Source organism: Mustela putorius, unplaced genomic scaffold (genome assembly GCF_011764305.1).
Source record: "Mustela putorius furo isolate JIRA1106 unplaced genomic scaffold, ASM1176430v1.1 tig00003983_pilon_pilon_pilon, whole genome shotgun sequence".
In the NCBI taxonomy this organism is placed as follows: Eukaryota; Metazoa; Chordata; class Mammalia; order Carnivora; family Mustelidae; genus Mustela; species Mustela putorius.
In genome coordinates this window covers 5970300-5986319 of record NW_025422123.1, presented here as the reverse complement: position 1 = coordinate 5986319, position 16020 = coordinate 5970300, and the positions used below count along the sequence as shown (strand labels likewise).

Genomic DNA, 16020 nt, shown 5'->3' with positions numbered 1-16020 from the left:
CCCAGCTCCTCCCTTCAATGGGGATGTTGGATATAGCGACAGACAGTCCTTAGAGACCTCCCGGTCTGAAAGGAGGGAGAGTTCCAGCCCCTGTCCTCAGAGAGCTCCCAGCCTGAAGGAAGAAGCACAGTTTCTGGCTTCAGGGAATGGAGACTCTCACAGAAAAAAAAAACAGTCCTCAGAAAGATACAGCATAAATGTAAACTGGGAGAGAACAAACACAGGCCCCACAGAGCTGGGGGTAGGACGTTCTCTACGCCCACGCCCTTTCACATCAAGTCTACCACACGCCATCTCCCTGCCCAGGGAGGTCGGTGGCTTTGGGCCCCCGGTTCACTGGGAAGTCATGAGAGGGAATGAGGGGCTTACCTTTGCCTGGAAGGAAATGTCTCCTTACCTCTCTGGAGGTAAATGGAAGTCTGACCCCCGGACCAGGAAACCGGGGTCAAAACAGGGTTAGGTTAGCCCCGGGAAATCAATGAGGGAAACTGGAGCCAGGAGGAAATTTAAAAGATTTAAAAATTCTAAAGGACAAAAAGATGTTAAAGACAGCTATGAGATGAAGGTGCCAAGGGAGGGAGGGAAAATGGAGAATTTTAGGAGGCCCTGGTCAGAAGTTTCCTGGTGGAGCCGCAGCAGTGAGAACTGTGTGTGGGAAGAGACTCATTCACACGTGGGCATGATGGGAGCCCCACGACCCCAGGGCCTGCCCCGAAACGGCCCAGTAGGCACGCAGCCATCTAGACCAGGGGTCTGTCTTGCAGTTCACAAACGACCAGTCTGTCCACTCCTGGTATGTCAGACACCTGCAGGGGCTGTCAGTCAGACCCTCGTGCTTCCTTACCACCGACCTCCAGTCACCCACGGCTGCTTCCCTGTTCACGCTTCTCCTTTCTCCCACTCTCTTTCATAAACAAGCCCTGAACCAAGGCCCTCTTCAAGAGACAGAAGTATCTGGCAATACAGTAGGGCAAATTAGCTTGCAGCATCATTGCTTCTAGAAGGACCTGCATTCTAAGACACTTAACCTGGAAGAGAAACAAAAACCTGACAACCTAATGGCGGGACTTCCAGCAGTGAGAAGAGCAGAGTCCCAATAGCCCTCAAGTATGTTTATGAACAAAATCAGGCATGGGCGCCTGGGTGGCTCAGTGGGTTGAGCCTCTGCCTTCAGCTCAGGTCATGATCTCAGGGTCCTGGGATTGAGGCCTGCATCGGGCTCTCTGCTCGGCAGGGGGCCTGCTTCCCCTCTCTATCTTTGTCTGCTTACTTGAGACCTCTCTCTCTGTCAAATAAATAAATAAAATCTTAAAAAAAAAAAAAAATCAGGCCAAAACAAAGGCAGGGAAAGGTCTGGTTTTAGCAACTGGAAGGGTTCCTCTCGGGACCCAGTGCCTCTCTCATGTGCTGCATGGATGTCTGGAATTCTTCACCAGAGCTTGAATCTTCTGAGATGAGGCCAAGCCAGTCTTCAGTGGCGGGATAGTGTCAGAGGAGTGATGGGGATCTGGGCTGACCCCATAGGGAGTGAGACTGACGTCAGAGCCCTCACTGGCAACCCATTCTCCTGACAGCAGGGGAGGAGAAAGGAGACAGAGGGCCCAGGGGGAAGGGACAGGATATGGCAATGGGGCAAAACCCACCACTCTACCCAGTCCTCAGCCCACAGCAGGGTGACACCAGTAACACCCTAATAATACCACAGGTAACACAGGTGCACCCACAATTGCTTTCCCTCTCCACATGCACCTTATACAGCCTCTCTGCAAGCTACACACTGACCTGCGGCATGCCTGACACCTTTGAACAACACAATCACATTCCAAGGTAGGCGTGGCAAGTCCCATTTTATGGATGGACAAACTGAGCCTTTGAGTGGCCAGGTGACTTGCCCAAGTTCATCCGGCCAGGAAGTAGCAGAGTCAGGATCCAGAGCCCCAGCTCTCTACATTCAGAGATCATAAGTTCACAGCCAAGCTCATTGCTAACAGTCAACCGTGGCCACGTGCCATTTCTTGTCTGCCCTTCTTCTGGGCTTCGGTTTGCTAACATTCCCAGCATCCTCCCCTCAGGTCCTCCAGCCAGTGTGGATCCCCAGCAGTGTGCCCCATTCTTGGGCCTTCTGTCCAGGGCCAGCTCGGAAGATGGGGAGGTGGTACACGCCCAGATGTGTGACTGGCACCATGTCAAGGGATCACTGTGTCCCTGAGAAGCTCAGGGAGCCCATGAGAGTGTGTCTGTCAATTACCCTTCATTAGCGGCCAGTATTAAAAGACAGGACTCATTCTTGGCCAGGCCTCTGGTCCCCAGATGCCCATCTTGGCTGGAGGTGGTGTGGGTCCGCGCCCAGCCCTGCTTATCAGCTCAGCTTTATCTGGCCCAGGAGCGGCTGGTAAATCACAGCCAGGGGCTTGGCTCTGGTCTTGTCAACACCAGGAGGCCGCCGGCCGCATGCCAGGAGGCCCAGGGATATTTCATTAAGTCGGACCCTGGTGCTGGAAATAAAACCCCCAATTAAACACTTCCCCGCCCGGAAACTGCAGCGGCGTCTGTAATCAAGCTAACAGCCGCCCTTCCACGTGGATGCGGGCTCTCAGGGCTGTGGAGAGCTGCTCATGAATCCATTAGCTCCTGCACCCTGGCAACAGCAGCGGCCAGCAAGGGCTACTAGGCCCCAGCTGACAGACCGGAGGGCTCAGATTCAGGGTGGGGAGTCCTAGGCCCGCCCCAGTGTAGTGGAACAAGGGTCAAAGGCAGGGCTGGAACAGAAAGCTCTCAGCTTGGGTTGGGGGACAGGTGTACTGTGTCAGTTATGGCGCAGAAGAGCTCAGGTTCTGAACTACACAGACCCAAGTTCAAATCCTAGCTCTGCCCTCAGCCAGCTGTGGGACCTTGGGCAGACCTCGTTGGGCCTCAGTTTCCTCATCTGTAAAATGGGAACCGTAATGGTGTCCCAGGTATGTGGCGTGAGGATTAGGAGATAAAGCATGAGAAGTGCCTGGTGTGTAGGAGGCCTTTAAGACATGGTCACAGTAAAAGTCCTGTGGCTGCCCCCACCCCAGTTCCTCCAGAAAGCACTCCCTCAGTGAGGCTGGGGCTGGGGCAGGACACCACCTCAGCCACCACTCCTCCAGGGCCAAGCTCTGGCCCTGGTCTCCCTGGGGCAACACTTGCCTGCCGGCCTGTCAAGAAAGCTCCTGGGCTTGACAAGATTCAAGGGAGGCACCTGTCAGAGTTTCTGAGAATTGTGAGTTATAGGCCATCTTAAAAGCCTTTTATGACTTTCCTCTAATGAGAACTAAACTAACAAACAGGTACAGATCAGGAGGGGGTGCCGCTAATGAGACTGGAATGATTTATAACGAGCGGATCGGCTGTTTGTGGGTAAACGAGGCTGCTAGATGGCCCTCAGGCGGCAACGGGCTCTCGGCAGCCACTCAAGCCTTCTGGTTCACAAAGTCTTATTAATGCCAGGCATCTCCTCTGAACACGTTCCTTCCTTGAGTCATCTGCTTCTGCCCTCTGGGGTCCCAAATGCTGAGTGAAACGGCTCAGAAGTCAAGGGTTTGGCTGGCGTCCTATCCCTGGATGTCAGGTGGCTCTGAGGCCTGAGGCCTGGCCCCAGCTCCATCTCCAAGGCGATGCCTGGCTGTTCTCCCATCCCGGAGGGCCCTCCTTCCCCTTTCTCCATCTCTCTGTTCTTTCACACCTGGTGCTGATGCCCCCTCTCTCTGGAAGCCTTCCTGATGCCATACCCCAGGTAAAAAAGAGGGCTCTGACCTTCCTCAGCACCACTGCCTGAGCTGCTGAGCTGACCTCTTCAGCCCTGTGGTGAGGGGTCACCCCCTTTTCCTCAATGCACACACTCACACACTCCTGAGGTCTCACCGGCACCCCCATCTCCTGACATGGACCTAACCCGAGTGTCTGGTCATTGTTTTGAATTTAATTCTTTCTGTGGTCACATATCCCTCTGCCCTGCCCTGCACTCCAGAAGACTGACCTGTGCGGACAGCACTGCTTGGGCTCCCTGCCCTCTACGGGTTTGCCCAGTGGGAGGCACAAGTAAAAGGTAGGAGGGCCTTTCTGTGGCCACAGCCCTGCTGGGTGGGCTCTCCATCACCACCACCTCCGGCTGCCATGGGGCCCCAGGCCCTATGCGGGCTCCACTCAGGTCCAGGAATGCTAAGGCTTCCTCCTCTTACAATCCTTGGTGCTTTATACCTTCATGGCCCCTTAACCGTGCCCAACCTTGGCAAATGTCCCCTCCATTAAATTCTCTTCAGATTCTCAGCTGAGTGTGTTCCCTGCCACGACCCTGCCTATGACACCCTGGTCCTTCTCTTCACCCCTAACTGTGTCATTCGGAGTCTAGTTTCTCCATAGGCCATTCCCTTGATCAGCCCAAGAAACTCCAGGTCTGGCCCCTTCCTGCTTCCACATGGCATGGTGGGTGTCAGGGAAGTCCCTGGGGCGGGCCGCTGCCAAGGGGACCAGCAGGACAAGCCGAACGGGCAACTGTACTGTGGGAGTCCACGGTGGATGATGGCTCTGCAGGTCCCCAACTCAGGGAGAGGAGAGAGAAAGGCAGAGCCTGTGATCCTGAGCATCAGAAAACAGAGTGAATTAGCATGGTGAGTCAGGGGAGGGAGCGGAGCCTGGCAGGGGGCCTGGGCAGCGGCCAGTATCTTCATGGAGAAAGCAATAAAACCGTGTTCGCTCATAAACGGGCACCACCAGGACCTATTTCCTGCTCAAATAAAATTAAAGGTGATGGATGGAGCCGCAAGGGGCAGGCAGAGCTGGGGGCAGCTTAGTGCTGAGTGATGGGCCCTGTCCGGGGCCTGGCTCCCTGGGGTCTAGAGGCCCAGCCCAGGCTGGCCGAGCTGCCAGTCCCAAATCCCCGAGAGGCAGAGCAAGCCTGTGGATTTGGGGAGGTGGGGCAGATAAGGAGGGTGGGTGGAAAAACTCAACAGCAGCCGTTTTTCAAGAACTTGCAATCCTCCTCGTACCCTTATCACCTGGCTTTATCCCATCTTCCAAGCGAGCGAGCTGAGGCACAAAGAGGTCCGGGCATCTGCTGAGGATCCCAGAGCCACTCAGAGCACTGACAAGAACTGTTAGATTGCAGGACTCAACTCTTTCATTTGTAGAGAGGGCAGGTAGCTCACTGCCGTTTCCTGGAGTGTGCCCAGCCAGCAGACCCAGGCTGCTCACCTGTCTTCATGCCCAGAGCCACACACACAGGAACATACACATAGGCACACACACACAAGTGTGTGCACACTCAAGGGAGCCTGGTGTAGAAATTCCACCAATTCCAACGAGATTCTGGAAGGGATTCCTGGGTCTGCTACTCCCTAGCTTGTGAGCTTGGAAAAGGCACTTGGCATCTCTGTGCCTCAGTTTCCCCCCTCTGTAAAATGAGACCATAATCAGAGTCCTTGCTCAAGGGAGGAGTAAGTGAGTGTAGGGATATAAAGTGATTACAATAGGCCACAGAAGTGCTGTGGGAGAGGCCACTGGTCTACTCTGCATCTTACCTGTCTCTAAGCCCTGGCTCTCCTTGTGCACCTTGGGGAGGAGGTGGGTGTACTGGAAGACTGAGAAGGAAAGAACCTCCTCAACACCCCTCTCTGGGCTTCATCTGACGTCAGTCCTTCGTTCTGAGGGGACGTCTACCGCCAGGCCTTGCCAGGGGCCCTGATGTTCCATTAAGGGGCCACCTCTTCCAGGAAGACCCCTGGATTCCCACAGTATGACTTCATTCTCCCACTTGCTTCTGGGCTGGCTTCTCCTTGGAGGCCTCTTCAAGACACAGTGTTTAAGAGCACAGTCTGGGTTCAAATAGTGGGTCTACCATTTACATCATCTGAAGCAAGTGGTTTCCTCTTTCTGGGGCCTCAATTGCCTCATCTGTACAACAAGCATAACCATGAGGTGGCTGTAAAGAGTAAATGGTATACCTGCTTTGAGGTACCAGATACCAGATACCAGATTTGGCACAGCGTAGGTAGTCAGTAAGTATTGGCTATTATTTTTATTATGAGAGTGACTTTTCTCCTTTACTGAGACTATGAGCTCCTCGAGGCAAAGGTGCTGGTCCCCTGTTAACCTCTCTGGTGCCCAGGACAGGTGGGTGGCAGTGGGGGTCCACTGGCTACCTCTCCAGTCAGAGCACCCCCTGCACCCTCCGTAGGTCCCTGCATTCCAACGACATACCTCTCCCAGGGCAGGGTATCCCTTGCAGGCAGGAGTGAGCTAGGGAGGGAAGCCCACTGGCGGTAGGGGTGAGGGGCGTCATGGGAGGGACAACATCACCACTGCCCTAAGCTCTCATCTCATCTGTATTCATCTGACCAGTGAACCACTGAGGAGTCAGGAGGTGGCCGGGCACCATGACGAGGTAGGTGGCCCTACAAACACACATCCCTATACACACACATACACACACACACACACACACTCCCCAACCCTAGGATCTGTTCCCACCCAGCTCCTTTCCTGACTACTGGATGGAGGGGGCTTACATGTCTCTCTTAAGTCAAACCCCACACTCTCTCCCTCTCCTCCCGCGCCAGCACAGGCCCTAGCCTAGGCTATACCCGAGGCTCCCCACAACCCCCTCCCAGGAAAAGACAGGCAGAGAGACACCCATCAGGAGGCCTAAACACCTTCTGAGTCCTGAGTACTGAGTCAGGCAGAAAGGCAGCAGTGCTCCAACTCCACCTCGGAGAGAGGACTCACCACTGCTGGCCCAGGGCAGGTACCAGGGGCAGCTGACATTCACGAACGAGCCTGGCAGCCCGTCTGGCCAGCAGGCATACTCATCGAAGGTCCGATTGCAGAACAGACCTGGGGACAGAAGAGAGAGTCTCTGAGTTCCTGCCTGGTCTGCTAGTCGCACTCCTCCCCACTCCCTGCTGTGGAGGCTGATGGGCCCAAACCTGTGCCCTGCTAAGCTCTGCTGGGCACTTACTGTATGGTCAGCACTCTTCCCATCTGGCAGGTACTGTGCAAGGGGACTCAGGCCCCGAGCAGCCGTGGAACTTGGAGCAAGTTACTTACTGTCTAGTTTCTCATCTGTGAAATGGGGTTGATCCTGAGCCCACAGGGCCTTTGGGGGACCAACAGTGTTATGTCACATGGATCCCTGTGCCATCCCTGTGCATGGTACATAAGTGGTCTTAAAGTCTCTGTCTCAGGCAAGGGGGCAACGGTAGCTCATGGGGCTAGAATAACCTGCCTATGGTCACGCGCTATGATCACAGGGCCAGGATTTGAACCTAGGCCCATCTGGCTCCAATCTCCCCTGAAGCAATGCTTCCTATAAACATGTTCATTGGGCCTCCAGCCCCTGCACAGGCCAGGAAGTGTGAAGGAAGGCCAAGAATGGAAAGGCCAGGTCCCTGCTCCCGAAAATAAGGAGGAATAAGACGGCACCCCAAGGCCTAGGGCCAATGTGGCATCCTAGAGAGGCAGAGGATGCCTGGCCATGACTTGGGGAGTGGGGCTTCAAAGTCCCCAGGAAATCCCACCTGGACTCACCTGTGGCTGGTGGGGGAGCCTCAGTCAGGAATCGCTGGCACTGGTGTCGGTATTCTCGCCACTTCTGCACTGTCTCCGAGAGGGACACAGTGGCACCCTGTGCGGGGAGGGGAGAAATGGAGGCCCTTTGGGTCCAGCCAATCTCTCTCTTACCCCCTGTTCCCCACACTGGGTTTCATCAACTCCAGGGTACCTTAGAGCCCCAAACTCCCTCAGGCACTGGCTATGTCCAAGAGGGGGACAGAGCAAGTCCTACCACAGGGGGGCTCCAGGTGGATATTTTTACATCTTTATCCCCCCACGATAGACAAGCGCATACCTTGGTGTGTAGGAAGCGGCCAGCAAATATCAACTGAAATGATGCTTTTGGGGAGTGAGTGGGTGACGGGGGAGGAGAGGGTGTCCATTCATGGTCTCCTCTGACCTCACCGAGAAGGCAGAGTTCCTGAAGGCCCAAGACTTCATGATTGCCATAGACTCCTTTCCCAGTGCCCAGTCAGCCTGCCACCAAGGTTCCTGCACTTTCAACCATTCCATTAGGGGACACGCTGGCCCAGAGTGGGAAAGGAGTTCAGTTGAAGCCACATAAGGAGCAGAGCCTGGTAAGACTACATCATTAGCATACCTCCTGAAATACACAGCCATTATCTGGGAGGCCAACAGGACCCCCTCCCCCCCGCATTGTCCCTTTCTAATGTAACAATAGAGATAAAATATTCAGCTCAGCTTCCCCACCTGAAGAAGTCCTGAGGACATGGGGTCAGAAAAGTACCAGAAAAAGGAGCTCAGGCTTGCAATGGGATGGGTCCCCCTATCTGTGAGGAAGGGGGACATGAACCTCAAGTTTTAGATAAGGTAGACACAACAGGCTTTTTAGCACAGAGACCCAAGCAGACCCACCCACGTGAGAAATGACCCTTCTGAGAAAAAAAAGAAATTTTTGTTCACTTCTTTAAGATAGGTCCAGGGACGGTGTTCCTTTTTAATTTGTGTTTTTTTCCTGAACAGGCTTAAGATTCTAAATACTCCTCATTTGGAGGCTGTAGATGCTGAAATGACCAGGGAGCCCCTTGTACAAAATTTAAGGTTCATACATAATTGAAAACAAAATTTCGCTTTTTGAAAATATACACGTGTGCTGAAATCAAAATAGCTACTTTTTTGAAGCTTGTACCCTTGACTTGGTGGTGGTGCCCTAAGCACATGCTGGATCTGGTTTTGGGTAATCTTGCCCTGGTTTAAAGGACACCTCCCACAAAGACACAGGTTGTCCTGTGTTCATCCCTGCCCCCAGTGGAAGCTTCTGGAAGGGGCTTGCTAGAGCCCCAGCCATGTTCTAGGAGTTAGTGTGCTGAGGCTACAAGGAGTGTCACCTGAAGGAGCTCTTCTGAGGGCAAAGGTCAAGTGATTTGTTTTAAAAAACAAATAAAAGAACAAGGAATAAAACACAACAGTAGTGAAGGCAGTGTCTTGATTTTTAGCTACAACGGAAAGGTCAGCAGAATTTTCACTACAGCCAGTCCCGGTGGATCAATCCCACTCTCCACCCCTTTTCCTTCTACCCCACCCCTGGACCCCCAACACAGCAGCTGGTGGTAAAAGGGCAGAAAGACTGGGAAGAAATTCTCCTTGATCTCCCTTTCTAGAAGGAAAGCAGGAAGGAAGCAAGGTCACGGTCACAGCTGGGAAATGGGGCAGGTGTGTCTGGGGCAGGGAGTGGGGAAAAGGAAGCTGATGGAAACCAGAATTCTCAGGGTATGGATAGGAATGAGGTTAAAGGCTAAGGACAGCATCATGATGGCGAACCTGGTCACAAACACTCCAGGGCATTTCAAGACAGAGGGAGCCCTGTCACCTGCTCTGAGCAGAGCTTCTGAGGTAAAACTGTCTTCAGACTAAGATTCCCTGAGGGCAAGATTGTATCTCTCCCACCTCACACTGGGGCTTTCTGAGGTAGGGCTGTGTCTTCCCTCAGACTAGGGCTCCCCAAGGGCAGCGCTGGGTCTCCCCCCTCAGACTGGGGCTCCCTGAGGGCAGGGAATATCTTTCCCCTGAGAGAGAGAGAGCTTCCTGACAGTCTGGGTCCTCTGTCTTCTTCCCACATGAGCCCAGGGTCTCCACAAACTCCTCACTGCACTTTTCGCTCCCCCTCCCTCCCCCCACTGCATATATAGCACAAACTACCAGGACCTCTGGCCTCGCCCCCATCTGGTGTTTATGGAAGTCATATTGTGCCAGGCTCTGGGAGGATGAGGGAGATGGGGAACACATAGTGGAAAGGCAGAGCCCTAGCCTGAAACAGTCCTCGGGCTACTTGGGGTGGGTCAGGTCAAGGGCTTAGCAGGACATCACAGAAAAAGAAGGGATGAAAGCACTCAGGCGGTGTTTGGGGCCAGGTTCAGGTACTCAGTTCTAGGGGACTCTGCGGACTGTGAGCTGAGGAAGACACTGGGCTAGCAAGATTGGAGGGTGGGTATTTCAGCAGGATGACCCAGCAGGAACCAAAATGCAGAGGTGGGGACAGTTCCTGTCAGCAGAGAAAGGCCTTGGGCTGGTGTTCCAAAGAAATTTCTGGGCCAGGGAGAGAGCAGGGGCCAGGACTGGGGTAGATATGAGACTCTGGTCTGGGACAAGGATGGTGACCAGCAGTAAGCAGAGCCCAAGTGCTCAGGTGAACACAGTAAGACCGTGGAGGGTGAACAGCCCTGGCTTTGGGCTCAGATCTAGGCCCAGCCCTGACTCCCCCACAGATTAAGTTTGTTACCCTGTGCAAGAGTTTTAACTTCTAGCCTCAGCTTAGATGTGTGTAAAATGGGAATAATAGTAGTCCCTACCTATCCCCCGCCCCCGGGATTGTTGTGAGAATTAAAAGTGAGTTAATGCTTAGAAGGGCCCCTGGCCCATGGAAACTGTACAGCCAAGGCAGCCCTTCTCAGGACTTCTGCTGTTTACAAAGAAAGACAGAGTGGACAGTGCAGCCTGGCCTCCTGGGGAGTCTGAGCACTACCCCTTCCTCACTTCCAGGATCAGCAATCTCCCAGGAGAAAATGAACACATTTTCCTGCCAAGGACCAGTCATTCCGCTTAGTGTGTGGCAGCTTCCAGCCGCAAACCCATGTGGGGAGGCTCAGGACTCAACGTCCGTGGGCAGGGAGCCGTGAGAAGCGGCAGGCCCTGTCCCATTTCACCCTCCTCTGGCACGAGTCCCCGCTCCAAGACTGATGAGGCAGAGCTTCGGATGCTGCTGATGGGAAGGACACGGTCGTGGAGACGGCAGAGATGGCCCAGAGAAAAGGGCAGCGGTGGGGGCTATGGGGCCAGGTGAGGGCAGCTTGGAAGGTTTTAGAATCCGGACCTGCCAGGCTTTGTGAGATCTCTCGGAAGGGGATGAGGGGATAAAATGGAGACGATGCCCAGTGAAGGTTATAATAAGGAGGAGCATCTCTCAGATTCAGGGAGTTTCGGGAGGAAGCAGGAGGTGAGAAAGAGGATGCCAGGAGGGAGTGGCGTGTTGGAGAGAGCACTGGACAGAGAGCCACAAGTCCTGGGTTTAAAATCCCAGTTCTGGCTGTTAATGTGGGATTGACAGGATTCACTTTAATCCTTTGGGGCCTCCGTTTCCTCATCTATAAAATGGGCGTATTGCTCTCCCCAAAGAGTTACTGTACAGATCCAGCAACATAAAGTAGGTGAATATCTTTCTGAATTCTCCAGCCCTGTACAGGTGGGCAGTGAAAGAAGGAAAGGCAGTCAGGGAAGGATGAAGATGGAGTGGATGCTCTCAAGGTGGCGGAGTCTTCCCTTCTCCCTAGGAAGGTACTCGGTCTCCAAAGACTGGGTGCCAACCTAAAAACAATTCCTCCTCCAGTTTGGTTTCTCAGTGTAAATTAAGTTCCTTCCTTTTCTGGGAACTTTTTTGATTGAGGGAAGGAGGAACAAGACCTTGGTCTCTCTGGGCCACTGAAATGGGAAAAATGGGAGAGGACCCCAAAGGAGGAAGAGCGATCCACAAGAAAACTCTGGGACCTCCCAAATGATGCGGCCCCTACCCTCCCCAGCAGTCCCGCCCCCTACCCCCAGCCTCCTTCCTCTCTGTCCACCTCCCATTGCCCAAACCTGGCCCCTGTGCCCAGGAAGGGTGGGGGCTGCCAACCCCTGGTTCCTTGACCTCATTATTTTTTTTCTTAAGGGCTCCGGAGACATGAGCAGAGGGCAGGGAAAAGAACACTGACCCGCACTGTCATATGCTCAGGAACCCTCACACAGATATACTGTCACACACATTATCATGCACACCGTTGAGCACATGCTTACATGACAGTCTCCCCCCTCCACACAAACACACACACACAGGTTGTCAGGAACACACTCACATGCTGAGACACTGCCCCCAATACACACATGCGCACATACACATACCCCCTTCTTGACTGAACATATACTCGACCCACGTGGTCACACACACATACACAGGGAAACACACATTCTATCATGAGCACACCCTCTCTCACCCATGTGCTGGCACATCCTGGCAGACACCCATTTACACAAAAATCTCTCTGTCTCTCACACACACACATGTAGACCTCCCCATAGACACAGTATCACCCATGGGGTTGCAAACACATATACACTGTTGGACACACAATTACACGCTGAGATGTTTCACACATGTGACTCGCACACCAGCGGACTGCCACACACAGGATCACACACACGTACACACAGAAACAGGGGCTCATAGAACCTATACCCTCCTCCCCCTGGTCTCACTTTCCATGTCTCTCTACTTGTCTCTGTCTCTGTATTTCTGTGTCTCTCTATCACACACACATACTCTCACACACACACCCAGAGGAATCTGCCCAGGGCCAGGCTGCAGCTAAGGAAGGGCCTGTTTTTCCTCAGAGCAAGGAATTGGAGGGCAGGATGTGGTTTCTTGGTGGCTCCTGTCCCAGCTCCCACCTGGGATCCGTGTCCGGGAGGGAGCCCAGCTCAGAACAAAGTCCATGCTGACCGCTGTGCACCCCGGACTCCCTCCACCCTTCACTAGAATGCGGAGGCTCAGGCCTCCCACAGCCTCTCTCCAAGCCCTAGGCTGCCCTTCTGAAGAAGGCTTCTGGATTCTGGAGGACAAATGGGTGAGCTCCCCCATGTGCCTAAAGCTGCCATTTCAGGGTTCCAGTAGCTCAGTCCTCTCCATAACTTTTTGTGGTAGACGTTGTGATTCCTGCTTACAGACGAGGACACTGAGGTTCGGGATGGTCATTGTCCTACCCAAGATCACCAGCTAAGAGCAGACCTGAGATGTGAACCCAGGTTTGGCTGGTTCTCATTTTGGGTCTCAGAGGCTTACCTGTCTCCTCATAGACCAGCTCCCTCACAGGGGTCCTAGGGAGGTAAGGAATAGGGGAAGGGGGTGGTCCTTTCAGCAACAGTGAAGGAGTGGCCTAGGCCCCCTTCTTTAGAGGTCAATTTGGTCATCCACCTGCCTGCAAGGAAGCCACTTACAGCCTAGCCAGATCTGACAGTGGACAGCTTACTCTGTGTTCCTCCTTCCAGGAAGCAGGTTTGAGGCACCAGCCCAGCCTCTCACCCGTTTTTCTCTCAGTGTCTGCATACCCCTAGTCTTGCTGACCTCATGAACAGAAAACAGAAAGCAAAATTCACCCATTTCTAGAATGTTCTACATGGGCATAAGGTTGTGTCACAGGACTGCAGTCTAACCTCAAAGCCCCTTTGCTCAGATCACTGTGATGGCCAGGGAGGCTTAGCCCCTCTGCCCACCCCCACCCCCGCAACAAGAACAGCCCTGGAAAGTTCCATCTCCTTGCTCAGAGCCTAGCTCCTCCTGTCCTGCTCTGCCCTCCCAGGCCTGTTAGGGTTCCAGGATAGTTGGCTTTTGCACTGACCCAGGGCTGAGGAGTGAGGGGATCAGAAGTAAGGGCAGGTTCAAGGAACCAGATTCTTCTGGGAAAAGGAATTTTGGGGAGAAGACAGGCAGCCTCCAGAACCTGCCCTCTTCCCTCAGTCCAAACCGGGTCTGCAAACCTGCCTGGAGCAGGATGGGAGGTGGCCGGAGGGCTCTCCACCTCCATCCAGTCCCAGTTCCAACTCGGAGGCTTTGAAGATGAGCCCGAGAGGCCGTCATGCTAATGTCTCTGCGGTCCTGGCTCCTGAGAGATGCCAAGTACACCACGGAAGTCAAGGCCTGGCTGAGGGACTGTGGGAAAGTGCTGGAGAAGCCGGGGTGTCTCCTGTAGCTAGGGTCAGTAGCTGGGATGGGGGACAGGTAGAGGGAAGGAATGAATACGGAAAAGAATTTGGGGTTGGGGGGCTGACATGGGCTGGCATCTGTCCACATCTGGATTCTCAGCCAGGCTCAAGTCAGCCTTTACCAAGGCAATGGCCCCTCACCATGTCCCCCACCCGTGCTGGGACAAATTCCAAGGCCTGTAGAGCTCCACTCCCCCAAAGCTCTCAGTTCTTCAGATCTGAGGTAGGAACCAGAGGCCGCAGGAAGAGATATTTCCCTTGACACCAGACAGGCCACCCAAGCCTGCGCCTCCTCTCTGCTGTAGCGTCTCACATCTTTGGACAACTCCCCACTCTGCCAGCAGGCTGGCTACAGCCCCCAGCCCAGGAGCCTGCAGCTAGGAAAGGCAGGGAGGGCAGTGAGAGCCACAGAGAGGGGCTGCAGGGGTCTATCTGTGGTCTGCTCCTCAGTGGCATCCAGGGGACCAAGGTGTCTCTGCGTGTCCCAGTATGCCTTCTGGTATATGTTGTCAACCAGGTTAGTCAGAATGGGGGGGGGGGGTCACACAAGTGTGTAAAGGGGACCCGGCTGCTCCCAGAGGCGCTGGGAGCCTCCTTACGTGTTTGCCGCAGGGGCTGGGGGAGGGGGCACTCAAGTTCCATCTGGGAGGTCAGAAAGAAGGACAACCAGCTGCCACCGCAGGGTCCCTGGGGCTATGAGTCAAAGGCGGTGCTGGGGGGCTGGTGAGGGGGTAATGGAGCTGGGTGTCCACACCCTGGCCCTCTCCGTCTTCCCGGAGCCTTTTGGGGTCTTTGAGGAGCGAGAGGGGTGGGCTAAGGGCAGGCACCGCGGGAAGGGCTCAGGGACGTGGTGGGAGAGGTGAGGTCAGGGAAGGGGGCGAGCCGGGGCCGTGCCAGGGCCGCGGGCACGAGTCTGCGAGGAGCAGGAGTTGGGAAAGTGGTCTGGGGAGATGCGGCGCAGAAGTCAGCGCAGGGCGGCTGCGGGGCAGCTGGTGGCCTGGTTGGGGGTGGGGGACAGGGGCGGCGAGCGAGGGGGCGCGGCCGCCGTCCGAGCCTCCGCCTCCGGCCGCCGTCTGAGCCCCCGGCTCAGGGCGCCCAACTCTCCAGTGCCTACTCCCCCCTCAGGGCTTCGGTTCCCTCCGCCTGCGGTCGCGGAGTTTCGCTCAAGTCCCGGCCGCCCCTGCCGGGACTCGGCGCCCGCAACCCTCAGGGCCCCCCGCCTTCTTCCCCAACCCCCGGGGGCCACGGGTCTCACCTGGGGGCGGGGGCCGACCCTGCCCACCGCCCCGAGCAGCAGCAGCGCCAGGCAGAGCGGGCTGGGGGCGCGAGCCATGGCGGGGCGCTCAGGACCGGGCCATCGCTGCCACCTGCGGAACCGCGCGCGGCGACTGATCCTGGGCGGCCGGCGGCGCCGGGGGAGGAGCCGACGCGGGGCCGCCCCGCCCGCGGGAGGGGCTGGCGGGGTCCCGCGTTTTCCGCCCCAGCCGCCCGGGGCCTCCTCCACCTCTCACCTGTCGGACCCCGACCGCGGGCACCGGGCGCTGCGCTCCGGGAGAGGACCGGTCGGACTGAGAAGCGCAGGAGCCTGCCACCAGCACCCAGCGCCGCGGGTCCCCTCGTCCCCCCAACCCCCGCCCCCCAGCCTCCCCCAGGTTCCCCCAAGTTCCTCTGGCTAAGGAAAGCCAGACCATCCCCCCCCCACCCCCCATTCAGGCTACCCCAGAAGAAACTGGGGCTGGACCAGCGCTTGGGACTTGTCCAAGGTCACACTACCCGTAAGACCCCTCCCGTTTCCGGTTACTTTCGAGTAACCCCAAGAGCTGCTAGTGACTAGTATAAGAAAGAGCCGCCGTGCGGGGTTGCCCCGCCCCAAGACCTCTCCTCATTCCCGAGCTCGATCCGGAGGGTCGCGCCGGAAGAACTAAGGTTGGGAGAAGAGCAGAGAGACCAGGACAAATGGATCGGTGGAGCCCTTAGTGGAGGGTCTTGAGTTTTCCTCCCACTCCTGCAGCCCCCACGGCCCTTGTTCGGAATCACTAGTCTCTTAGAACCGTGTGTCCCTGGGCCAACTTGGGCCCATAGCTGTTCCCTGTGCCTCCTGTATCTTTGTCACCCGCTTTGTAGGGACTCTGTATTTTACCTGCCTTTAGATCCACCTCTCATGCTCCAAACACAGTGTGGGCAGGGTTTGGGGGG

At 55.5% G+C, this 16020-nt stretch overlaps 1 protein-coding gene across 1 annotated transcript in view; it reads right to left on the bottom strand.

The window, feature by feature from the left end:
• GLP1R (glucagon like peptide 1 receptor) overlaps positions 1-15200 on the bottom strand; it is a 36474-nt gene extending 21274 nt beyond the window's left edge. Inside the window, exons 1-3 of the mRNA XM_045071149.1 lie at positions 15080-15200; positions 7549-7645; positions 6748-6855 (exon numbers count right to left, since the gene is read on the bottom strand). Of these exons, the coding sequence (XP_044927084.1) occupies positions 6748-6855; positions 7549-7645; positions 15080-15157 (283 nt within the window). The 5' untranslated portion in view covers positions 15158-15200. The remainder of the gene's footprint in view (positions 1-6747; positions 6856-7548; positions 7646-15079) is intronic.
• Positions 15201-16020: the final 820 nt, after the last annotated feature.